The sequence below is a fragment of the Gracilinanus agilis genome, chromosome 2 (genome assembly GCF_016433145.1).
Source record: "Gracilinanus agilis isolate LMUSP501 chromosome 2, AgileGrace, whole genome shotgun sequence".
In the NCBI taxonomy this organism is placed as follows: Eukaryota; Metazoa; Chordata; class Mammalia; order Didelphimorphia; family Didelphidae; genus Gracilinanus; species Gracilinanus agilis.
The window spans coordinates 463,221,590-463,248,325 of NC_058131.1; the positions used below are offsets into that span (position 1 = coordinate 463,221,590).

A 26,736-nucleotide genomic window follows, 5' to 3' on the forward strand; every position below is an offset into this window, starting at 1 on the left:
GATGAGGCTAGAAACATTATTTTTACTTTAAATGTGTGATAGAGTATCCATTAAAAGGCATAGTAATTAGTGATGCTACATTAATAGAAATCCATTTTCCTAACAATTAATATATAGATATTAAAATTAGAACCAAATGATAAAGTTTTAGAGGAGTACAGGCCTATAATTTCAGTGTGAGGGAAAAACTCCAGTTAGGTAACTGATCTGTAACTGAGCATTCATGTGTAATTTAACTGAGAAGATAAGGGTTTGGTCTGTATTATTGTAAAAATCCATCTGAGCCCAGCATGATGGAATATGTCTGAAATCCCTTCTTGCAGGGAGCTGCGCGGTGGGTGTACCATGCCGAGTAAGGGGAAGTGTGGCTGGGAATCAGCTTATTGGGAAGGACCTAGTCAAAGAATCACTTCAGTGACTCCATGATGAAATATGAAATCCTTTAATTGGCATTTAAAGCTCTTCACAGTTGACCCTTCCCTACTTTTCTAGTCTTACTCAATTTACTCCTCTCTTCACTCCACATTTTAGCCACAAAGTCCTATCATCTCTTATTTCCATACCTTTGCATTAATTAGTCCCTAGCCTAGAAGGCTCTCTCTCACCTCAGCCTCTTAGAATCATTTGGCCCCTTAAGATTTAGCTAAAAGTATGACCGTGTGTAGGAGATTTTCCCTAGACCTTCTAGCTATAAGAGATTTCCCCTCTAAGTTACATTCCAGCTGCTCTGTATGTACTTTGTATATTTATTTATATGTTCTCTATCTCATTAGAATGTAAATTCCATGATGGCAGGGATAGTTTTGCCTTTCCTAGTATCCCTAGCATATATGTAGATATAGATATAGATATAGATAGATAGATATAGTTAGCACTTAATAAAGGCACAGATTAATTATTCAGAAGGGTTTAATGCATTTGTTATTTAATGCTATTTAAAATCATTTATTATTTTGTTTAGTTTTTTGGATGAAGGAGGTTGAAGATTTATCAACTGGGCTAATTATCTTAGATCAAATTCTACCCAGAATTTAGAAAGTAATAGAAGGGGTCAGTTCCACTAACACTCTATATGAAACTGATTTTACAAGCCAGATCCTGACAGGATATATGAGGGTTAATATACATATATATAATAAACATCTTGGTCATTGAGTGTCCACTTTTGTGATCTTTTCAACATCTGGCTAAAAGGATGATAATGAGCTAGAGTAAATGTAGGCAGGAGAGGAGCAGAATGGGATAAAATGGATCAATAATCTAGATTATTTTCCTTCCTTCATCTACATATATTCCTATATCAATCAGGCAAATGACTTAGCCATTTTGCTATAGTTATAATGGTTATAGTTATATATATAGTTATAATAGTTATAATAAAAGGGATGTAGAAATATAACAGTATGTCTATAAAATTTATATCTAAGGTACATGTTCAGATAATTTTGAGTGAGGGCCTTTGTAACTGAAATACGTTATTGTTTATAAGATGAGGCAAGTAGGAAAGAGAAGAGAGAATACTTACAATCCTGCTATGAGAAAGCACTTATTCTAGTTTCTATTACATACTGGTTCTATATGTAACAGGCTTTTAAAAAAAAGGTTTAAGGTGTAATGAATGCTTGTTGAATGAATGTGTACAAAAGCCTTATACTCTCTTTACCTCCTTTCACTCAGGAATGTATATTTGAGAAGAGTAAAGTGGCCTGATTCCATAAAGAAAATATTCCATACCACCATGAAGAGGATCAAATCTGTCTCATCCTTTCTGAATGTGTGTGTTTTCAAGGGGTGGATGGGAAAAAGTTTAGGGGAGGGAGAAACTGTCTATATAACTGAAGATAAAGCCTACTATACATCTCCATTCTAGTTCTATAAGCTTCAGGATCTAGTCTGCTGGTTTAAAGGATATGGAGTAATGGAAGAACTCATAAAGTAACTAGGGGTAGAGAGGATAACAGAAGGTAAAATGGATAATTTTGACTCAATAAAATAAAAAAAAAAAGATTTAATACAAACGAAACCAAATGAGCTAAAATTAGAAGGTAAAAAGGTAACTGAGAAAAAAATCTTTTTTTGCATATTTCTCTGCTGAGGGTCTCTTTTCCAAGACATTTAAAGAATCTATTCAAATTTATAAAAATAAAAGCGATTTCTCAAGAGACAAATGGTCAAAGGAAGAAATCTTGGTTATTGGTAACTATGTAAAATGCTCTAAATCGGTAATAGATAAATACAAATTAAAGCAGTTCTGAAGTTTCCATTCAAAATGGAAAAGTAATTAAAAAAATGAAAATGACAAATGTTTGAAGGGCAATGGGAAAACAGGCTCATAAATACACTTTTAGTGGAGTTCTGAATTGGTTCAATCCTTCTAGGAAGCTATTTGTAACTATGTCCCAAAAGATCTTCACCTTTATATATACCCTATGACTCAGTGATACTACTTACAGCATTTCAAGAGATCAAAGAAAGGAAATAGGCCTATATGTGCAAAAAACATTTATATCTTTTTTTGGTAGTGAGAGCTGGAAATTAAAGAGGTTGTCATCAATTAAGGAACTGATGAACAAATTTTGTCATATTGTGATAGGACCAGGATCTTCCAGTTTCCCTTCAACTGGGATGTTTTCCCTAAAAGGTAATAAAGCTGCTCCTGGGACTGGCACAAAAAGCCCCAACCTCATGGAATTGGTGCCCCTCTAGGTTAGTGGTCCCCATGAATCACCATTTCCTGACCTGCTGACTAAATTAGTTTCCATATGGAGACGAGAGGGGCTGCGTCCAGAAAAATTATATTCCACTGTCCTTCTCGCATATCTTCCATATGATGATGCAAAATAACCTCCTTTTTTGTTAAATGTTCAATGCCTTATGAGTATTTCATTTCATTCCAACATCAAACCTGAACTAGCAGAATGCTGGCACTAGGTCCACCATTAATATATATGAATTTAATGGAATACCATTGTGCTATAAGACATGATGAAGAGGATGGTTTGAAAGAGAACCAGAGATTCATAGGAACTGAGATACAGTGAAATGAACAGAACCAAGGGAAAAATTTGTAGTATAAAGAATGTAAAGAGAAATGACTTTAAAAGGATTAAAAACTCTGATGAATTCAAAGACCAATCACAATTCCAGAGAACTGATGATAAAACACATTCAATCAAGGTCCTGCCAAATCAGAATGCAGATTGAGATATATGTTTTGGACACAGCTGATTTAGAGATTTGTCTTGTTTGACTGTATATATGTTATAAAAGTTTGGTTTTTATATTTATTTTCTAGCGGAGGAAATGGGAGAGAGAGAAAACAAGTTTTTGTCAGTCAAAAAAACTAAAATCAAAGTAAAATAAATAAGGAAATAGGGCAAAGTCTAAAGTATCAAGGGAAAGACCTTCGTTAACAAAGAAAAGATAAGTACTATAGACAAGAACATAATTTAGTGAAGAGTCAGGTATCCCTTGAATAAAAGTAAACTTTCCCTCAGGAGACTCCCCTGGGCTTATTCCTTGTGGAAGTCCCAAGAAAACCATATACCTAGTGATCTCATAGAAACAATTAAACTAACTAGCCTATACAGAATAAGGCCTTATTGTAAGATTCTGCTCTCAATCTGAGCCAAAAGTAAAGGTGGTTAGGGATGTTGCAAATGGGACCTACACTTATCAACTTTATCTCAACAGAGATTAAGAGTAAAATGATAGTCTTCAAAGGTAACATTTCATAACATATACATAGAGTATAACAAAGTACTCTTGATGTCTAGAAAATAACAATCTCCTAGATCCTGGCTTACCCCAATGACTCACTGCTATGAGTGGTACATGATAGCTTTATTTTTTTTTTGCCCTTTCATAATGTTTCTTTGTTGATTAGATTCCTCATATTCCAATGAAACTGGAGCATTTTCTTAAAATTAAACTGACTAACACCTCCATACAAATGGTAAAAAAAATGATAACGAACTTTTGAGAATAGTCTTTTACATGACAGCTTTATGATACCAAAGAAAAATTTAAAAAATATAGGCCAGAGAGAAAAATTTGAGGATGGTAGAATTTCTGGGATACCCTTATCCCAAATAGTTTTTAAAAACAATGAAGTTTTACGAAAACATACCTGACCAGATGCTTGAGAAGGGTTTGAAGTCTGTGTAGCTCGTGGTCGACTTTTTTGTTTAAAGCCAACCATTGCTCTTCTAGTTTTGAAATCTGGCTTTCCAGCTCAGGACAATTCACAGCAGTGGTGAGGTGTTTGCCTTCATTCATAGTTTGGTAAAGTTTGGTGTGTTTTTCATCTATATTCCTTTTGATTTGCTAAGAAAAGTAAGGTTACAGGATCAATAATTCAATTGATGACCATTTATTGAACATCTATTGAGTTCTCAGCACTCTATGGGATTTTGAAAAAGGATAAAACCTCTTCCTTCTGCTCAAAGAGTTAAGAACAATAAGTTAAGAACAAACAGCAGTAAAAGCAAGATGTGGTACTAAGAAGGCTTCATGAAAGAGATAATAATGGATAGGTGAGGAGAGAAAAAAGGAAAATCCACTTTTGCTTGATTGGAGAAATATGATTGTGAGCAAATACTCTGAAAAATCTCAACTAGAATATAATTTTTTCTTTTTCTTTTTTCTCTTTTGACATAAGTACTAGGGAGATACAAAGAGAACTGGCCATAAAATCAGGAAGACCTAGGTTCAAATTCTGCCTTTTATGTCCTGACTGACTGGCCAGATCACTTAACATTTCACTCCTCTAGGCAATTCTCTAAATAAATTCCTGAGAAAGTACCAACCTTCATCGATAAAGGGAGTTTTCCAATCTGGGAGTTTCTTAAATCTATACCAATGAAATCAGTGTTTCAGTTCCCATAGAAATTAATTAAATTTGTTTTTCCAATTACATGTAGAAATAATTTTTGACAATTGTTTCTTGATATTTGGCATTTCAGATTCTCTCCCTCCTTTCACCCCTTCTCCAAAGTGGTAAACAGTATGATATAGGTTATATCAGTACTTTAATGGAATAATACACTATACCTATTATAAATAATAACATTTACTGTACTGTGCCAGATAGCAATGGGTTGAGAAGTGATTGAGAGGAGAAATAAAGGCAACAATTGTACTATTTCCTAATAGTATGACTTTGAAATGGAGAGATAAAGGAAAATAGCAGGAGGAAACAGTAGGGTCAGGTGAGGGTTGTTTGTTTTTAAAGATAAAAGAAATATATCTACTGGAAGAAACAAAGGAAATAGTAGAAAAGGGAATATTGGAGAGAGAAGGGATTATTGGCGGGGGGACATGACACAATATGTTGGGGAAGATTTGAGTGGATGGGATAAAAGGTATCTAAAGAGTTCTTAGAGAATAGAAAGGTCCCCTTTTCATCAGAGACTAGAGAAAAGGAGGGAATCAAGGATCAAGGATAACAAGAAATGGTTTTGAGATCTAGATTTAAGGGAGAAGAAAGAGTTTAGTCCACAAATGCAGATGAGATCAGAAGAATGGGGAAAAGTACAACCCAAAACAATAAACAGTCATACATTTTGGTCAGGAAAATAGTGGTGAATATATTACATTGTAGAACAGGTTTAACAACAAACTGATGGTCACTTTTAACCTTCCCTCACTTGCATATGTGAGTAAGTGAGAAAGAATATGTGGCTGTCTCTGGAGTTAATCTGCTGTACTTCCTTTCCTTTAATATAGTGCTCCTGACTTCCTACCTTTGAACCTGTTTTCCTCCATATATGGAATTTTTTGCTCCCTCAATTCTGCTTCTTGGTTTCCCTAATTTCCTTCAAGTCTAAGTTCAAATCCTAATGCCTGAGAGTAACTAGCTATTAGTATCAATCAATCATTTATTGAGTGTCTATGTTTCCAGGTACTATGTTAAGCATAGGGGCTTCAAAGAGAGGCAAAAGACAGTCCCTGCCGTCAAGGAGCTTACCTGCATATATTTTAAAGGTACTTAGATATTTACATGTTGTTTTCCCCATGAGAATATGAGTTCTTCAAGGCAGTCTCTCTTTTTTTTCTTTTTTTAAAATTTTTGTTAAAACAATAATTTTATACATTTTTTGTCCAATGATAAGTCTTATAGTTCCCTGAATGGTAGCTCCCTAGAGCTAATTGACCTAGCTCAAGGGATCAGGTTTATTTTTAAATCAGTAACAATGTAATAGACCTGGAAATGTAAAAGAGACCAACTGCTGGATTTCTAAGCAATCTAAGCCTTATATGATGCTGTCCTTTCAAAAATGTTCTTTCTGCATCTTTGGCAAAGCAAGTAGAGCCCTGCCAAATATGTCTTGCTTTTATTTTCTAATCTATGCTGGCAGAAAAATCTCCTTTTAGCTTAAAAAAGGGTATTTGATAACCACCACCACATATCACTGCTTAGGTACAAATAAGCATTTTAAGGTAAACAGAAATAAATTTCTAAAGCTTGTGTGCTTTCAAGTAAGCTATTGTTTGAGTAAATTAACATAACTAAAATTTTTGCTATACTGCTAGTAGCAAGATGCCCAAAGCATTTTTAATAAATTTTTATAAATTCTTAGTCTTTCATTCTTTTCCCAGATAATGTAATTTAAACACAGACACCATGTAATGTAAATATTTGAACATGGCTGGCTAAAAATTAAAAGTAGTTAGTGTTTTATACCTTTTTACATTTGTATCAAGTGACAAGGCAAAAGAACTTGCCTATTCCTAGGCAAATTTCTATCAGGATTTTACTATAAAGTGAGATTTAGAAGTAGAAGGGATTTAAAAAGATAATCTACATCAATCTTCTCACTTAAGGTATCAGCAAAATGTAGTCTAAGAGAGGTTGTAACAGCAGACATGGTGTGACCCACAATTCTAAATCCAAGTATTAATGATCCAATGACCAGTCCACAATTCTAAATCCAAATATTAATGATCTAATGACCAATCCTGGTCAATTCAAAATAATCTTTAAAATGAAGCCACCTTGCAAAAATGAGAGAATGAACTTTCCTTTTTGAAAATGCAAGCAGAAAAAAAATACCTGATAAAATGAAATCCTTTCCATTAATCGTTCCTCTGTCTCTTCCACTAAACTGGTAGAAGGCAGGGAAGATCCAAGAATTTCCAGATCTTTTTCAAGGGATTCATAGTTTTCATCAAATTCTTTCCATTCCTAGAGAATCAATGAAAGTCAAAATCAGTAAGAGTCTTTTTCTCGGAATGTTATCAGACTAATAAGAAAATTAATTTTGGAATAAAAATGAAAAAAAGACCAAACAAGTCAAAATCAGCTTTGGCCAGTATAAAGAAAGCATTGCATTCCTATAAATGCTTAAAAAAAAAAGAAGATAATTTAATTGCTTCTGGGGCTGTTTTTTTTTTTTAAAAGAATGAAACAAGTTTCAATCCCTATATTGGTTATAATTGTTTTGTTGTACAGAGAATAATATTACCAAAGTGAAGTCACACCTTTAGAATCTACCCTTGCATTAAGAGATGAGAAGAAACTTTTGAACTCACTTCAGAGATGTAAGAGAAAAGGACAACTTTTAACAACTGATCTCTGCTACTAATCAGCAGGATGTGCTATGTCACTTTTTTCTATTGCTTCCTAATTAAACTTTGATTGTGGTGGGTCAGTTGACTTTCAGATTACTCTTTCCCCTTGATGGATACTTTTCTCAAAATGTTGAGTGGGGGGAGTGACAAGCTGCTTCATAAGCACTGATAGAAAGGTCCAATGAATGAGTCAAGGGATGAGAAAAAACTTCTGAACTCATCTTAGAGATAGGAAAACTTTAAACATAGCATATTTGGAAGAAGGAAAAGAATTAGAGGACCATATTCCAAATGACCTGCCACAAACTGAATATAAGAAAAAGCAAACTCTTGGAGTACAATATTATCAGTTCTCATATTTGATACTGTTCTCTCAATACATTGAGTGGTAATTCCTTTAGCGAATAAGATATGATTAGCAGAAAGTGCCATTACCTCATTTTTCTATTTCTACCCAAGTCCTGTGGTTTTTTTTTTTTATTGGTTCTAAGGCAGCAAAGCAGTAAGGGCTAAGCAGTGAATGGGAGGTTAAGTGACTTGCATAGGGTCATATACCTAAGTCCTCTTAAAGAAAATTCTTATACAATATTTTCTCTTTTTTGACTTAGTAGATCTAACTTACAGAATATAATTTAATCTTTTTTGGTTGCTAAGGATCTTACAATGCTACTGGAGACAATTCTTAACAAAAATTCCCATCCCAGAACACAGGAGACGCAGATATTAAAGAAATTTGAAATACATTTTGCAATCTTAGAAGAAATTATATAATAAAAATATAAAATTTTTATTGAACTCCTTATATTTATCCCTGTACTTCTAATTTAGCCACCTTCCTAGAAAAAAAGCTGTTATCACCTTTTTCAGACTTTATTGCAGCCATCACCAAATTGGGCTCCTGACTTAATTTTGCTCCCTTTCCAACAAATCCTCTATGCAGCTGCTAACATAATACCCTTAAAGTATAGGTCAATTCATGCTACCCCCTGTTTAAAAAGCTCTGGTGGCAACTGATTACTTATAGGATGTAATACAAATTCTTCATTTATGCCAGTTCCCTAACGGAATACATGCTCCTTGAGGGCAGTCACGTTTTCTTTTTTTTGTCTACAAACCTCCAATGCCAGATGTTTTTTTATGCCATGGCAGATGGTCCTACAATGTTTTTTTTAATGTTTTTGTCTTAGTAACAACTCTTAAGACAGAAGGACAAGGGCAAGGCAAACAGGGTAAAGTGATTTGCCCAGTGTCACACAGTTAGGAAATGTCTAAGGACAGATTTGAACCCAGGCCTTCCTGTTTCCAGGACTGGAACTCTACCTACTGAATCACCTAGCTGATCTGTGACCCTATTAAAGACTACTCAAGAAGATACAAGCTTTGGATGGTTCGATAAAACTGGAAATCTTTCTGGTATGGTTTCAAGAAAAATATCAGTCTAGATAAGTGTGGAGGTTTGTAAATAGCAGGCTTGCTACCATACTAATTGATGAATGATGGCATCCCAGGAAACACAGAAAATTACAAAAGGACCTTCAGTTTCGTGTGGTCCTTCCAATTCCATATTCAGAGAGAGCAGAATTACATAGATTTTTAGATTATTTGTTAACAAATTTAATTTAAGTGCAAAATCTTTGCTCTATGACCAACAAGTAGGCAAAAAATTGTTGGGGAGAATTATTGTTATTATTGTTAATATATGCTAGCAGAGATATTAACATTATTTTAATAAATGAAATCAGGTCTGAGGAAGTTGCAGCTATCTGGCTTACAGATTTGTCTTAAAGAAGTAGAAACTTATGGAATGTCTGTTGAAATAAAGAAATTGATGGAGATGCTTCATCATCTGCCCCAACCAGTAAGAAACATTTTGAGGGATACTTAGTCATCTTACCTTGCAATAATCATAAAGGACATAAGTAAAAAGAAAAAAAAGCAAGAACACTACTATAAAGAAAATTATAGGTTTTGTGCTTATATTACTTGCAGAAGATGAAGTAGTAAAATTCAATGAGGAACCTGTCAGGATTCTCTGACTTAAGTCAATATATGCCACTGGGAAGGTGGGATATAAGAGGACTGGGAAAAATATATTGAAAAATATTATTCACTATAAAGATACATAAGAGTTCAAATGTTTATGGATTACTCAGAAACCTCATTGGCTATCTATAACTAATACTTGCTTCCAAGAGAGAATCAGAAGGCTCTGAACATGGTCAGTAATATCACAAAAAATGAAATTGATTACACTTTAATAGTCGTGTCCTTGACATTCACATTGTATACCGAGATGATAAGAGTTCAATTTGTGATTACAGTCATTTAGAAATGAGAAAAAATTGTAAGAATAAATTAAATGAGACATCAAATAGGGAGACTAAGCTCAGCAAAGGAATTTGTCAGAATCATGAAGAATATCTTGTGCAAAATCCAAATTTAAAAAAGCATAATGATTGCTGGAATTAGAATAAGGAAGACTTGATTTCATATCCTGTCCATGACAACAGCTGGTGAATGCCAGTGAATCATTTAACATCTCTGAGCCTTAAACAACTTTCTAAGATTTGCCCATCAAGTTGTAATTAGACTATGATCTGTGTCCTGTTCCCACACCATTGAAAATCACAGAATCTTGACTAACTCTATATGTGTCCTGAAAACTATATTGATTCTAATAACAACTTTGCATTTCAACCTTCTTTCCTAAAGATCCAGAAACCTGAGATATGATTTGGCAGAGACCTAATGACTATTTTCTTGAAGAATGACCCAATATAATTTGAAGACTTCATTTTGTTTACTAAACACAAACTGAGAAGATAATAAGATTATGTATCTCATTTCCAATTTGTAGATGAAGAAACTCAGGCACAGTGAAATTGAATGGGTAGCACTGAGGGTTGAAAGAGCACTCAAGATTTTGAATCCTTATTCTTTCCTCATTTTTAACGGTTGTCTACTGATAAATTAGTTTGTTTCCCCTTTTGATGAGGAATCTCTGTTACAAAATTGGTCTTTCACGGTTCAGTATTGGGGAAAATGAATAGTTGTTCATTTTTACAGGCCTTTGATTTCATTGGTAGAAGAGGCAATTTGATTTGATGAGTAAACTCCCTCCTTAAAGAGTTACTGAGAGGGGTTTAAGTGAATGTTCCAGCATGTCACAGTCAGTATATGGCAAAACGAGATTTGCAATGAAGTCTTCCTGGCTCCAAAGTCCACTGCCTCATTCTTCCATAGATTTGATAAAAACACTTGTGGAATTTTGTCATTACCCTGTCTTAATAAAGAGTACTCAGTTATTGCAATATGAATGCCATATTATTAATGATTATATAATTATATATTTTAATTATTTAAGAAAGCATTTTGGAGATAAGCTCAAATAAGCCTTATTTATTGTTTCATTCTTATTTAACATCATACCTGCAACAAATTCTCCAGTTTCATGCCATATTGGCAAGCCTGTTGCTCCAGCAGTTTTACTTCTTTTATCATATCTGTCCAAAATTTCTCTTTATTTTGTAACAAAGAGGGCAGTGCTTTTTTAGAATACGCTTGGATAAGAAAGACGTCAGCAACGAGCTTCTGGAAAAAAACCTGTAAAAAGCAAAATGTTTTGTTTTTTTAAGAAAGCTTCCCCCCTCCCCAGCCTTACTTATAGGAAGCATTCAAATTCAGGTGCCTTTACCATATATATAGCTACAGTTTCCATTTTCATGAAATGGGTCCTCAGAGTTTGTGTATCCATTTCCCATTCGAAAGTAATTTTTAGCTCTTCAATTTTTTTTATTCAAAGATATTTTATTTTCCCCAATTACCTCTTCCAATTTTTAATAGCACTTTGTCTGAACCTGTCCCTTTGCTCTTATCTTAATCTTTCTTATATTCTTGTCACCTGTAGTGATGTCTTTCCTCTCAATTATACTGTAAGGTTCTTGTATCCTATCTATATCATGGCTATCTTTGTATTCCAAGACCTAGTAGCACAGTGCCTTCCACATAATGTTTAATTAATAGACTATTGAGGAAGCAGCTAGGTGGCTTAGTGGATTGATAGTTAGACTTAGAGATGTGAGGTCCTGGGTTCAAATCTGGTCTCAGGCAATTCCTGTGTGACCCAGGGCAAGTCACTTAATCCCAACTGTCTAGCCCTTACTGCTCTTCTGCCTTGGAGCCAATACACAATATTGATTCTAAGATGAAAGGTAAGAGTTGTTTCTTTTTAATCTATTGAACTAAATTCTTGAGCATTGTCAACAATATAAAAATAAAAATGAAACCTGACCACAGGACATTAATTGTACTTGCTATCTAAGATGCCTAGCACATTCCAACAGAGCACCATATTTCTGCAGGTAAACATAGCTATTGTTTTAAAGAAAGTTCTCTTCTGAATATCCATAGTGCTGAGCTGAGTTAGAGTGGAGATTATAATGGAGCTGGGTTATTTTCAAGATAAAAAAATTAATAAATTGGCCCAAATTCATGTTAAGTCTAGATAGAAGAATTTCCTTAGTCTTAATTCTGTCAAGTTTTTGAACCAACAAAATGGCACTCTGTGTGTGTGTGTGTGTGTGTGTGTGTGTGTGTGTATCTAATATGTGTGATCTACATTTCAGATTTTTTTCTTTATAAACAGGAAAACAAATGCTCTATGTACAAATTCAGGTTTTAAATTTTTTTTAACATTCATTTGGTACATGATAAAAAGATACAGTCAGAATTGCTTTCTTTTTGTTTTGTTTTTTAAACCCTTGTCTTCTGTTTTGGAATCAATAATTAATATTGATTCCAAGGCAGAAGAGCAGTATGGTCTAGGTAAGCAATTGGGGTTAAGTGACTTGCCCAGGGTTACACAGCTATGAAGTGTCTGTGGCCACATTTTAACCCAGGTTCTCCTGACTCCAGACCTTGTCCTCTATCCACAGTACTACCTAGTTATTCCCAGAAATACTTTTACAGTCTTACCTTGTGGTTTTGCAGTTGAGCCTGTAAAGAAGGTTTACTTTTGGCTTGTTGTCGTTGGTCTTGACCAAGCTTTTCTTTCCCAATATTCAAAAGTTCTAGCAATACTCGCAGTAACCCTTCTTGTTGGCTTTCACTGATGAAAGGGCTGTTGAGTTCAGCATGCTTGGCTCTTAGAAGTCCCCACATGTTATCAAGGATATCCTAAAAAGATAAATCAGATGTCTTCAACCATTTAATAAAAATTTTTTTATTTAGCAAAAATTATTCCCATTTATATCAATCCTTCTCTACCTTCCCTACACCACAGAAGGTATCACTCAACAAAAAGATATGCATATATAAATTATGCTTTTTGTGTTTCTATTTTTCAATTCATTCTCTGGAGGTGGGCAATAACAAATTATTCTTCAAACATTAATTCTATAGCTGTATACAATGTTCTCTTGGTTCTAACTCATGTCTTCAACCTTTTTAATTGAATTACTTAAAAAACACAACACAATAAAACCACTGAAAGCCAACTTGAGAGCCTTTAACTACAAATTCTTATTCAATTTAATAAATACTTATGAAAAATTTATTATGTGCTTAGTGAGCTGCTTAGCTGATAGAGATATAAGATCAAAAGTAATACTGCCATGGCTCAAAAAAATTAAAATCTAATGGAGCTAGGGTGTGTATGAATAAGATCCATAACCAAATAAGTACCATAATACAAGGTAAAATGAGATGGGGCAAAGTAGAGATCCAGACAAAAATGTTAAAAATTTGAGGAGGGAAAGATACCTTCTTTTAGCTGAAAGGTTCAGGTAAAGTTTAATGGAGAGGATAGCAACTAAGGCTAGACACCTTAAAGGAAGAGAAGGATTTCAATTACTCAGCCAAATGACATTTATTAAACATCTTTATATGCTAGGCACTGGCAGGGACATGGAGGGGAAATGTTCCAAGCCTTGAGTAGCCATATAGCTATGAAAAGAGAGAGAGCTTTAATGGTGGGAATGTAAGATGTGGTTAGGTGAATAATGGCTGGTCCACTAGAATTGATTATTAACATCAATTATCAAGCCCAAGAAGGACAGAAAAGAGGACAATAACATGACCTAAACTAAGATTCACAAGAGTAAACAGAGGGTGATTGTCTGGGGTTGAAGCTAACTCAATAACTCTTATTAATGTTATTGTGTGTGTCATATATTTCTTGGAAAGATAGGTAAAAATTAGGGGCCCCTTCTCAGAATAATGAAATGAAATAAAAGACATAGGAAGGAAACCAATTATAGGGAAATACAATTCTCAAAATATTTTTAACACGCAAGTTCACAGACCTCAAGTTAAGAACCCTTTCTATGAAGGCAGAATTTGGACCCCAGGGATATAGCTTAAAGTGAGATCAAGATTAATAGAATCATAGACTTAGAACTGGAAGGGAGTTTTGTGTCTGATGAGTCCAATCTCTTCAGTTTATAGATGATTTAACTGAGGCCCACAGACAAGTTAAATGACTTGGCCAAAGTTGGCAAGCAGCTAGAGAATAATATAGGTGTTGTAACATAAAGCATCAAGGAATAGAGTTTGTCCCATGCAAAGGAACTGCCTGAAATGATGTCTTTTAAATTTCAGTGAGATGTGAGCCACACTGAGGTTTTTTGTTTTTTTTTTTTAATTAAGCTCTGTCTACTGTTGTGAGGCTGGAGAAATAAAGTAAAATAATGGTGGAAGAGATGTTTGACCCAAGGCCAAGAAAGACTGTAAATGCCAGGCTGAAGAGTATGTATGTCACTTTAGAAGCAATGGAAAGCCACTGAAGATTTTTGAGCAGAATGATATACTTTGACCTTACATATATTAAGAAAATCAATTTGATGGGACAGCTAGGTGGCTTAATGGATAGAGCACCAGGCTTGAAGTCAGGAGATTAAAATCTGATCTTAGACATTTCCTAGCTGTGTGGCTGTGCGCAAGTCACTTAACTCTGTTCACCTTGTCCTTACCCTTCTGTCTTAAAGTTCTTACTAAGACAGAAAGTAAGGGTTTTAAAAAAGTTAATTTGGTAAATGGATGGATAAGATCAAAAGTTATTTGGGAGGAAAGAAGACTGATTAAGAAACTATTAAAATAGAATAAAGACAAGTAGTAGTAAAGGGGGCAGGTAGATGGTATAATGGACAGAGCTCTAGACTGGAGTTAGGAGGACCTCAGTTCAAATTTGGCCTCAGACACTTACTATGTGTCCTTGAGCAAGCCACTTAACCCTGTTTCCTTCAGTTTCCTCATCTGTAAAATGGAGGAGGAAATGCAAACCAGTGTAGTGTCTGCCAAGAAAACCCCAAAAGGGGTCACAAAGAGTTGGATAAACCTGAAATGATTCAGCAACAGTAGTAAAAGTTTAAACAGGAGTGGAGGCATTAGAAATGAAATGGAGGGAGTGGATATGAACTATTATGCATATTGATAGGATTGCATGTTAATAGGATCCGGCAATAGTTTGAATGGGAGTAATGGTGAGGAAGACAGAAGAGTCAGAGATAGCTCCAAAATTTTAAGTCAGGCTGAACAGGAAGGTAGAGGCTCCATGAATAGAATCAGAAGTTGGAAAGAAGGGCAGGTTTTAGAAGGAATATGATGATTTCTGTTCTGAACATATTGAATTTGAGATGCTAGGAGAACATCCACATGGAGGTGTGGTCAAACAGGAGATGAAAATTCAGAACTAAACCTCAGGGAGTAGGGGAGGGAGAGAGTTCCAACCAGATATGTAGATATGGTCATCATTTTCATAGACATGATTATTGAATCCATGGGAACGGATAAGATTTTCAAAGAAATAAATGTAAGAGAGAAAAAAAGAAAGCTAAGAACAGAATCTTCATGAACATCTGTATCTAGAGGGAGGATGACTTTAAAAGGAGAGGTCAGATAGGTTGGAGGGGAACTGGGAAATGGTAGGTATCACAAAAAGTCAAAGGAAGAGAAGCTACCCAGAAGTAGGAAAATGATGTATAAGTAAGTATTAAATACTGAAGGAAGATCAAAGAGGATAAGGAATGAGGAAAAGCTACTGTTTTCTTGTTTGGGGAAAAATGAAAACTTTAAAAGGATTATAATGGAGACCTTGGAGAAAAATTTCAATAGAGTAGTAGGAATAAAAGTCAAATTGTGGGAGGTTGAGGATTGTGAGAAAACAGAGACAGCAAGTATAGATCATTATTTATACAACCCCAATAATGAAAGGAAAGAGAAAAGAAGAAGGCTGATAGAGATTGAGAGCTTGGTAAGGACAAGAGAATGATAAGCATGTTGTAGAGAAGAGTATCGGGGGCAGAGTAAATAGGGTTAATAGATGAGGAAATGAAATATCTAATGTAATGAGAATGAGAGAGAGAGAGAGAGAGAGAGAGAGAGAGAGAGAGAAAATGGGTAAGGGGGAGAGAGGGCATCAAGGTAGAATTGGGAATCAAGGTAGAACTTGAGGGAAAAAAAGAAAAGTTTGGAATGGATGATGAGGATAGGATATGAAGATAGGATGATGAATGATAGGAAATTAGAGATGAAGTAAAAGCTTTCCATTAGGGGTTAGGGACACCTAGCTGAGGTTTATATAGCATCAATTAGTAGTAGACCCAATCTGCATGCTTTTCTCTTTGAATACTCACCTCTAATTTGTATACTTCTTGAATTAAAACATAAGGTAAGTAAAGCCTTTCCCCTTCATCTCTCAGTTTTGCTACCTGGACCTCATAGTCTTGAAGTTTTACAGCATATGAATCTGCTTTCTGATGAAAAGATAACAGAATATTGAAGTATTTTTTTCTAAGAACTGAATTTAACTCATTATGGACCCAGAGACTAAGATATAGGTCCAGGATTATGTTAGCTTGATTATACTTTGATTTAATTACCTGGAGCTGTTCACCGATACTTTGGTTACTAATTTCATTCAAGGAGTGCTGCATTGAGGATTTTTTCTCAATTAGTTGATCATATAATTGCCTTACTTGACTCTGTGAGAAAAGAAGGTATTTGAAGGAAACAATTAGTGCACCTTAGAGGTAATAATGATTTTAGCACAACAAATATTTAAATTGCTGAGTAGTTGAGATGGAACAAAACTAATCCAGTTCAATTCACCAAATCTATGCTCTTATCAAAACTATCACACTTAAATCTATTTTCAAGACCTTCATGGAAGAAATTGTCATAATCTCCCTTGGTAATCTCACATAATTTTAAATAATTATAACTTGGAAAAGTTTCACTAGCTCAAATTCAAGTGAGATATGGTGTGGTTTAAAGCATCTGTTACCAAATTGAAATCATTTAATCCTCTGTATTTTATATTGATCCCCTCCATATACTTTAAGCTCCCAAACAAGTTTTTTATTTTCCCACCTCCATTTCTGGCTACACCACTTCTAATTTCTAGAATGTTCTCTATTCTGCATTGCACTTGCTAAATTCCTATCTGTTCTTTAAAGCCAAATACCACTCAAAGGCCATCTCCTTCATAAAACCTTTCTTTCTTTTTTTAAACCCTTACCTTCCAACTAAGTAATTGGTTCCAAGTCAGAAGAGCGGTGAGGGCTAGGCTTTTGGGGTTAAGTGACTTGCCCAGGGCCATATAGCTGGGAAATGTCCATAAAGCCTCTTTTGATCTCTCTTTAGCTACTGACTTTCCTCCTTGAACTTCACACATTAATTTTGTGCCTCTCTTGCACTTATCCTGACATACCTCAATTATAGTTTTATTTTTGCTTTCTCCCACTATAAGATCAAAAATTGCACAGGATAAGGGCTTGTGTCTTATCCATGGGATCATGGCTTATATCTCCCCTTAACACCTAGCTCACTATTTTTCTAGTAGACTCTTAAAAAAATGTTTGTTGAATGAATTAATGAATGAATACCTGATAATCACTATTATGGTCTATCCCAGATTTCATGGATTGACTTCTGGAAGCAGCTGCAATCCGAGTTTGCTCAAGTCGTGTTTGCAGGTTTTTAAAGCACTCAAAGAATACAGTGGAGTTCTTTCCAGAGTGATTTATCAGTTTCACAAGATCTTCTTTTTTGTTAGTTATAGATGAGTGAAGTTTTTGCAGTTCTAGAGACAGCATCTGTAAGGTGGAAAGCAAAGGAAACACTGAAAGGTGCCTGCCTTCCAAGTCTACCAAGTCTTTTGAGGAGAACTGTAAGATGACAGTCATACATGATACAGAGAAAGAACTAACCTCAAAGTGGGCCTGCTGTATTGCAGCATCCTCTCTAGAGAGACCAGAAGTCTGTAGCATCCCTTCCATATTGCTCAAACATTGACTAATAGTCAGAAGGAGATCAAATATTTTTTTATCTAGATTTAGAGAGGGTTCACCTGTTGGGTTTTCCTGAATCAAAAGAAGGAAAAAATAAAGAACAAAATTAGTGTATGTTTTAAATCTGAGGGAAGTTTAAGGAAATAAGTAAACAGATAGTGGCTAGGCAGTGCAGCAAGACGGCACAGTGGATAAAGTGCCAGGCCTGGAATCAGGGAGACCTGAATGCAAATCTAGCTTCAGACCTGTAGGACTCTGGGCAAGTTACTTAATCTTGTTTGCTTCAGTTTCTTCATCTGTCATATGAGCTTGAGAAGGAAATGGCAAACCACTAGTATTTTTCCAAGAAAAACCCAAATGTAGTCCCAAGGAGTTGGACATAACTGAAATAATTGAATAATAACGATGACAAGGCAATGGCTAGGGAATCACGTCTGAACCTGTGCTTTCAATGGTACAGAGATGTTTAATAGTTATTAAATTACCTCTACCAATTCAGACTGACATCTTTGTAAATGACAGTTTTGGTGAGTTGCTAGAGAATTGCAAGTTGGGTGACTTGCCTATAATCATAGAGCCAGTACATGCTAGAGGCTGAACTCAAACCTGTCTTTTGGCCTCTAAGACTGGCTCTCTATCCACTTTGCCGAAGTATCACTAAGCTGCTAGTGGAAATATTATAATTATATATATTATATTATAATTAAATAATAACATTTACATAGCACTTCCCATGCTAAACATTTTACCAATAGTATCTCATTAATCCTGATGACAATTTTTTGGGGGTAGTTAATAATGGTTTATTATTTCCATTCTACAGATGAAGAAGCTGAGGTACAAAGAGGCCTAAGTGACTTGCCAAGATTTACAACTAGTAAGTGTCTGAGGTGGGGATTTGACCTCAAATCTTCCAGATTCCAGGCCTAGTGCTCTATCCATTGCATAACCTAGCTGCTGCAAGTTAAATCTAACACTGAAGTGTTAGACCTAATATAAATTAACCATTTATTTCCCCAAACACATGCACAAATTTTTATATGGGTGAGATCAAGTTAAAAGCTTGATAAGCAGAAGGATTAATAAAAGGATAATTTGTAGTGGGGGATCTGTATATTTATGTTAGTGAGGAGAAGCAGACATCATCTCACCTTGTCCTAGTAATTTTGAAAGGGAACAGTTTTTTTATCTACCAATTGTGTGTATATAAATGAATAGAGATGAGAGAGAGACAGGAAGATAGCTAGATAGATAGGATGATAGGAAGATAGATGATAGAATAGATAGACAGACAGACAGATAGATAGATGGATAGAGAGATAGAAATAAGAGAGATAGGATGATAGATAGGAAGATAGATGATAGACAGCTGGATAAACAGATAGAGATAAGAGAGACAGGAAGATAGTGATAGGAAAATAAATAAGAGAAATAGGATGATAGCTAGGAAGATACATAGATAGCTACAGAGATAAGAGAGATAGGGAGATTGAGAGATATAGGAAGATAGATGATTGATAGATGATAGATAAAAAGAGAGACATAGACAGATAAAAGAGATAGGGCGATGGAGAGATATAGGAAGATAGATGATGATAGATGATAGGTAAAAAGAGAGAAAGAGAGAGAGACAAAGAGATAAGAGAGAGAGGGAGATTGAGAAATATAGGAAGATAGATGATTGATAGATGATAGAGAAAGAGAGAGAGAGAAAGAGGGAGAGAGAGAAGTGCTTCAAATGATCTGTTATCATTAACTGTTAGAGTTTTCAGTCATCTTCCTCCACCACCCCACCCCATCTCCTGCTCTCCTGCCTTGTGGTCAAAAGCTTGCTTTCCATCCCATGTGGAAGAAATCCTATTCATTAGTGGTCAAAACATTCCATCTCATGTCTAATTTTGTGAATGTACATCATGCAATTTTTACCTGGGTGTGAAAAACATTTGCTTCTTGGCTTAAGTCCTCAAGCTGAGAAGTATAAGTTTTCAATTCCTCAACTGTTGGAGATCTAACATTATGCATAGGTACCATTGGGAGAAAATTCACATTTACAGCAATCTGTAAAGAAACATGGTATACATACACATACAAATACACATAGGTATATATGCGGACATATACTATTTACTGAAAGGTCGAAAATTGAAACTGAAGCTTAAATTCTTTGGCCACATGATGAGAAGACAGGACTCACTGGAAAAGACTGATGTTGGGGAAGATTAAAGGCAAAAGAAGGAGATGAAAGAGGATAAAATGGACAGATTGTGTCATAGAAACAATGAACTTGACCTTGGACAGACTTTTGAGACAGTGGAGGACAGAAAGGTCTGATATGCTATGGTCTATGGAGATATGAATAGTTAGACACAACTGAATAACCAAACAACACAGAATACATTTAAGCCTATATTATATGTTTGTGTATAAATATATGTATATGTTTATATATATACATTTGTAGTTAGAAGCAGTACAGCATGATAACTATATTTTAAGCATCATTTCTAATGTAATAACTATTTTTAAAAAATTAAGTGTAAAATCTTAATTTTTGACAACATATGGTTGATTCTCTCCAATTTTTTTATCTAGATAAGAATACTATGGTCTTAAGGCCACTTCCCAAACATATTTTAGAACATTTTAAAGTTATTATGAATAGACTTTCTTTAGTGTTTCTAGGTTTCTTTAAGACAATGGTGCTGAATCTCATTGGGAAAGGACATTATTCATATTTTTTAAAAAAACTTTTTTTTAAATTTTAATAACAACTCTAAAGCATATTATGGTGGTGATGAGTCTTACTAGGAAAGGAAATTATTCATATTTTAAAAAAACCTCTTACTTTCTATCTTAATGATAACTCTAAGGCATATAGGATTAAGTGACTTGCTCAAGGTCACCTAGCAAAGAAGTATCTTGAGGCCCGATTTGAACCCAGGTCATCCTTACTCCAGGTCTGACACACTATCCACTGTGCCGCTTAGCAACTTCTTAATCATTTATGTTGACAGATGTCTGATTCAATTTCAAATAAACATTTAATAAGCACTTAGCATGTGCAAGGCATTATACTAGGCACTGAGAATAAAAAGTAACAAAAATGAAATAGCTCCATTCCTCAGATTTTACCTTATTTTGAGGGAGGAAATTGCTTTGGTCTTTTTCTGTGACTTTATCACTCCAAGACATTCCTAGGAGACATTCTAAACTGATCCAGAGAGGTACCTGTTTTTAGAGGTACGTAGGATGCATTAAAGGAAGGACTTGAATCTTGATTTCACTGATTGAGGGCAGTTTGAAATGCTGTTTTTTAATTTTTCTAAGTTCTCTGTATTTTACTATATTGTGTAAAAAAAAAACCAGTTCTCCATATTTTACTATATGGTATAAAAATAACACAACACCATAAGTTGTGGAGGGAAAAAATTGATTTATTTCCAGTTTTAAATGTTCTCCAAACGGGAAAATGTCCCTAAAAACAGAATCAGAATCTTAGGAATAGGGGCAGTGAACACTGAGATGTTTGGCTCTGGAAAAGTGAAAAACATATAATAGGACTTGTAACATGAAAAAACTAAGCCTCATTTCTGAATGAGTCTGGCTTGAGCCAAAGACCTTGGTAAGAAAGAATATTTGGATAGGAACCCAACAGAGGCTGTCATGGGAAACCAGGCTGAATGGAATTTACAATGGCCATAACAAACTGTGGATGACAGTAGAGACAGACTATTATTCTGTCTTCTTTCTGAAATTTCTGGCTTAATAGTTTTTATGTATAAGAATATTCTGTTCCATTCCCATGTAATGCAATCAGTGTACTGGAGTTGTTTTTTAAACCCTTACCTTCCATCTTAGAATCAATACTAACTATTGGTTCCAAGGCAGAAGAGTGGTAAGGGCTAGGCACAGGGGTTAAGTGACTTGTCCATGGTTATACAGCTAAGAAGTATCTGAGGCCATATTTGAACCCAGGACTCTCATCTTTAAACCTGGCTCTCAATCTACTGAGCCATCTAGTTGCCCTCGCCTTGCCCCACCCAAGGAAGTTTTAAATATTAAACGTAATGGATCATACCCCGTGATTTCTTTAACTTGTCAACTTCTTTGACTAAATCAAGACAAGACTAATTGATTGACTGACCAAAGGATTGGCCAAACTTCTGGAGCTATGAAAAGCTCAAGGAATTTTAGCAGATGTTAATGAAGTTAATTTAGCAGAAGTTTTTTACTCAAAGTTGACACTTCGTAAAGAAATCACAGGACACACAAACCATACTATTTGGACATTTAAAACTTCATCAGGTGAGGGCAGTTTAGGTTGCTCAGTGGATTAAGAGATAGGAAGTCATGGGTTCAAATTTGGCCTCAGATACTTTCTTAGCTGTGTGACTCTGGTCAAGTCACTTAACCCCTATTGCCTAGTCTTCATCACTCTTTTGCCTTGTAAAAATACACAATATTGATTCTAAAATGGAAGGTAAGGGCTTTTTTAAAAAACTTCATCAAGACCTTTTAGCAAAATGAACTGAAAATATGTAACACTCCTAGTTAATTATGATAACTTAAGTCAAAACTAGTTACAGTTGGAGTTCGTGCCTCTAGGACAATAATAAATTCCTAACAAAGATTCTTATTTAAATTGGAAGATTATAAAGAACTCCCACTCAGGATTCACAATTGAATAACTTTTCTTTAAAGTGATCAGAACCAGGAGAACATTGTGCACAATAACAGCAATACTACAAGATGATCAATTTTGAATGATTCGGTTACTCTGATCAATACAGTGATCCAAGATAATTTCAGAGGACTAATGATGATAAAAATACTCTCCACCTCTCCAGAAAGATCACTGATGAACTACTCCAAAGCAAAAGTGAAGCCTAATTTTCTCACTCTATTGTTCTTGCTTAAAAAAAAATATGGATTCACGTGTACAATTGATATCATAATGATTGTCTTCTCAGTATGTGTGGGATGGAGGGAGAGAATTTGGAACTCAAAATTTGAAGTGAAAGGAATGTTAAAAATACATAAATAATAAAAAATTTTAAATATTTTTTCAAAAGGAAATAATTTACTTTGGAAAGGGAGCTCCCAGATTATGACATGGGCTACATTGTGTTTGGGGTTCATACTGACCTGATCATCTGCAAGTTGAGGTGAAGAAAGCTTCTCCTTTGATAGCTCTTGAAGCAAATAGTACCATTTGTCTTCACTTTGTTCCTGAGATGGTAGGAATGACTCTGGGGATCCATTTCTAGAGTGAGATGCTCCAGGGCTTTTGGAAAAGGCAGAAAGTAGAAAAACAATTGGCATGTAAAGTTTTATGCTAACTGGCACATTATTTTTGAAGTCACTTTGTTCAAATGAATATTCAAAGAAAACCCAAGGTGCTTTGTCAATACAAGCTATTATCATCGTTATATGATTTATTATTCAACAAATTTATTTTGTTTATTTTGTGCTTCATCTAAAATAAGCTATCACTATGAATAATCTATTGGGTCAGATATGGATCCAGGAATGGGACAATCTTGAAGGACATTTTTGGGGAACATTTTAAGGCACATTTTGAGCAAAACAGAACACTGGAAACGTGTTTTGATTTCTTAATGTCAAATAAAAGTGACCTGTAATAAAAAAAATGAGCTATCCTATTCTTGGACCTAGATCTTAGTCACTGGGAACATATTGATTCACTTCTTAGGAAAAAAAAACACAAAACTTCAGTATTAGAATATACTAGAATAAGCTTATGCATATTTTCAATTTAAAAAATATTTACCATGTTTTACATGATAATACATGTATAACCCAGATTGAACTGCTTGTCAGCTCCAGGAGAGAAAGAGGGAAAAAAGGAAGGGGGACAATATGGATCATATAATATTGGAAAACTTATGTGGAAATTTGCTATTAAAACAAAATTTTCTAATCTAATTAAATAAATAAATAACATTTACCAGCTACCTACTACCAGGCAGCACTGTGCTAACTGCTGCAATTATAACTCAAGTGCTCCTTTCAGATATGCAAAACACTTTCCTCACATCGACTATGTGACATAAGTAAAGTAATATTTCCATTTTATTGGTATATTTACACAATTCATTAGGTTCTGTTCATCTTTTAAAAACGTCACATGCCACATAAATCAAAAACATAATGACATATTTTTAATTGGTGCATTGCTAATGGAAGAATCACCACAACACTTTTGGATTCTTAGAATATATTCAGATATGAAATTGCTGCATCTCACAGTACAAAGACAAAAATCAGTGTCTTTGTCCTCAAGAGCTTCCAATTTACTTCAGTCCCTATTTAAATAATGAATCCTATCTAAAACCTGCCCAGCTTCTTAACCATTTCAAGTAACAAGGATTCACTATTCCTTAGGATAGTTCATTCTATTTTTTAAGTAGCTCCAATTATTACCATATTAAAATTTTTTATTTTCCTTATGTTGAGTGGAAATCTGTTATTCTGGTGGGTTGTTGTGGCAAGACGGCTAGACTTTGAGTCAGAGGGTCTGAATTTCAAACCTAGCGATGCCATGTAATAGGTATGGGAACTTGGGCAAATCATCTAACCTCTCTGGGACTTCAAACCTTCATCTATAAAATGAAAAAGTCAAAAGGAGGGGGTTCCTTCAAGTTCTCTGTCCCTAATATTAGCTTTTAACCCATGCCTGTATTTCTGCCCTATGGAACAAGCAAAGCAAGATAAATCTCTATTTTTTTGTATAATCATTCTTCAAATATTCTGAAGATGCTAACATGTATTCCCAACAGCAAGGTGGTATAGTGGATAAAGTGCCAGACCTGGAGTCAGGAAGACTTGGGTCCAAATCTGGTCTTAAACACTTCCTAGCTGTGTGATCCTGGGCAAGTCACTTAACCCTGTTTGTTTAGTCCTTGTCCTTCTATCTTAGAATTGTTATTATAACAGAAAGTAAGGGTTTTTAAAAAATCACTATATTGGGATATATTCTCAATAAGAGAACAAGAGATAGTGTGGGGTATTGGTTTGAGAATCATAGAGACTGAGTTAGAAAAGACCTTAGAAGCATCAAGTTCAACCTTTCATTTACAGATTAAGAAAACTGATTAGCCAAAACGGTATGGCTAATTTCATGACTCTTATTGTATGTCACCAGATGCTTTTTTAGAATGATTGCATCAATTTAAATAGTGATCAACAATATGTAAACGCACTTGTGTGCCCAAAGTCCCACTAAGAATGTGCTTTATCATATTTAAATCTCCCCACTATAAATGCAAAAGAGCCCACTTTGTTTTATTTATAAACATGTTATACGTAGCTGGTCAATATTATTAAAACAAAGAAATGAGTAGGAGATAGAAATATCACTGGCTCCATACCAAAGACAGAGACCTCATGTTACCTTTCTTTAGGTCACCTAAGCTAAAGGGAGGTTTTTCAAAAGAAATGGGAGAGGGGGGGGGTTCAAGAAAATAAAAGGCAAGAGTCCAAATAAATGATGGAGGTGGGAGTGGTGAGAAGTTAATCTCTTTGCCTGGTGGTACACAAATATAAAATCTCTAAGGTAGGATATGAACCTAAGTCTTCCTGATTAGAAATCACTAGATTTCTTATTTATTTATTATATTTATTATACCATTACATCTTACTAGCTTTGAAGCCAGGAAGATCTGGGTTTAAGTCTTGCTTCTCACACATACTATATAATCCTAGGTAAGTCACTTAAATTCTCACTGTCCAAAACAACATTTTAAGGCAACATATAACATAGAAATTGTTGATGGGCATCAGTGAAGATATTGCTGATATCCATACATGCAGCATCCCACAACAATGAAATCATGGGTCCAGAGCAACAACAAAAAAAAACAAAGCCAAAAAATCTGGCTAATTTCATGATTCTTGTTGCATGCTACCAGGTTCTTTTCTAGAAAGATTGCATCAATTAAAATAGTGATCAATGATAGACAAAAGCACATGTTTGCCCAAAGTTCCACCAAAAATGGACTTTATCTTATTTTATTATTTTTGTTAGTTTATGTCCAATGATTTTAAAACATTATACCTTACAACTGATTCCTGGGTTTTACTGTCATCCTGTTGGTCCTGCTGATGCCACATTTTCTCAGCATGAAATTCAATGAACTTGATAAGATCCTTCTGTTCCTCTGGATTTAACTCCAAGATCTAGATAGGAATGAACAAAGATGAAAATATTCACATCAATTATAAATGCCATGTGTCAACAAGGTGCTCTTTTCCTTTATATGGCTCATTGATGATCTGGGATAGTAAAATTCTGAACCAATTCTGAGTTTTCAGTTTCGTAACTCAAAAGTTGTTACTCATTAAGTTAGTCATGAATTAACTCATAATCTATGAAGACTCCTTCACCATAAGCCCAAGAAGACCCTGATGAAACACACATCCATTAATGTACCAATCATATTTCTGAAATAGCAGATATATGATTAATGAAGTATCCTTTTTAACCAATCCAATCCTGATGGAAGAGGGCAATAGAATAGCCACTTTAAAAAAGTTTTCACTTAGAGATATTAGTTCAGTTTATATTCAGTGGCACAGTAACCAGATTACAAAGAAACAATATCACTAAGAATAACAGATTCTATGAAAGATGTAGCTAAAGCTATTTGTCATGATATAGAATAATAATTTTTAAAGCAGCCTTTATATATCTCTAGGGGACTAGGTGGTATAATGGATAAATTATAAGATCAGGAAGATCCATTCATGACTGGAATGATTGAACAACGAATAGGGCTTTAAAGGCTTCTGAAGAACTTGAAAAATATTTTGTTGTTTGATCTTCACAATAATCTTGGTGGGGGGGCAGTATTTATTA

The 26,736-nt window shown here is 34.7% G+C and overlaps 1 protein-coding gene across 1 annotated transcript in view; it reads right to left on the reverse strand.

Moving 5' to 3' along the window:
* Positions 1–26,736, reverse strand: part of SYNE2 (spectrin repeat containing nuclear envelope protein 2) — a 419,774-nt gene that overhangs the window by 100,339 nt on the left and 292,699 nt on the right. Inside the window, exons 74-84 of the mRNA XM_044664857.1 lie at positions 25,936–26,057; positions 23,004–23,142; positions 19,785–19,916; positions 17,778–17,930; positions 17,454–17,663; positions 16,449–16,550; positions 16,203–16,322; positions 12,547–12,747; positions 11,002–11,175; positions 7,055–7,186; positions 4,130–4,326 (exon numbers count right to left, since the gene is read on the reverse strand). Of these exons, the coding sequence (XP_044520792.1) occupies positions 4,130–4,326; positions 7,055–7,186; positions 11,002–11,175; positions 12,547–12,747; positions 16,203–16,322; positions 16,449–16,550; positions 17,454–17,663; positions 17,778–17,930; positions 19,785–19,916; positions 23,004–23,142; positions 25,936–26,057 (1,682 nt within the window). The remainder of the gene's footprint in view (positions 1–4,129; positions 4,327–7,054; positions 7,187–11,001; positions 11,176–12,546; positions 12,748–16,202; positions 16,323–16,448; positions 16,551–17,453; positions 17,664–17,777; positions 17,931–19,784; positions 19,917–23,003; positions 23,143–25,935; positions 26,058–26,736) is intronic.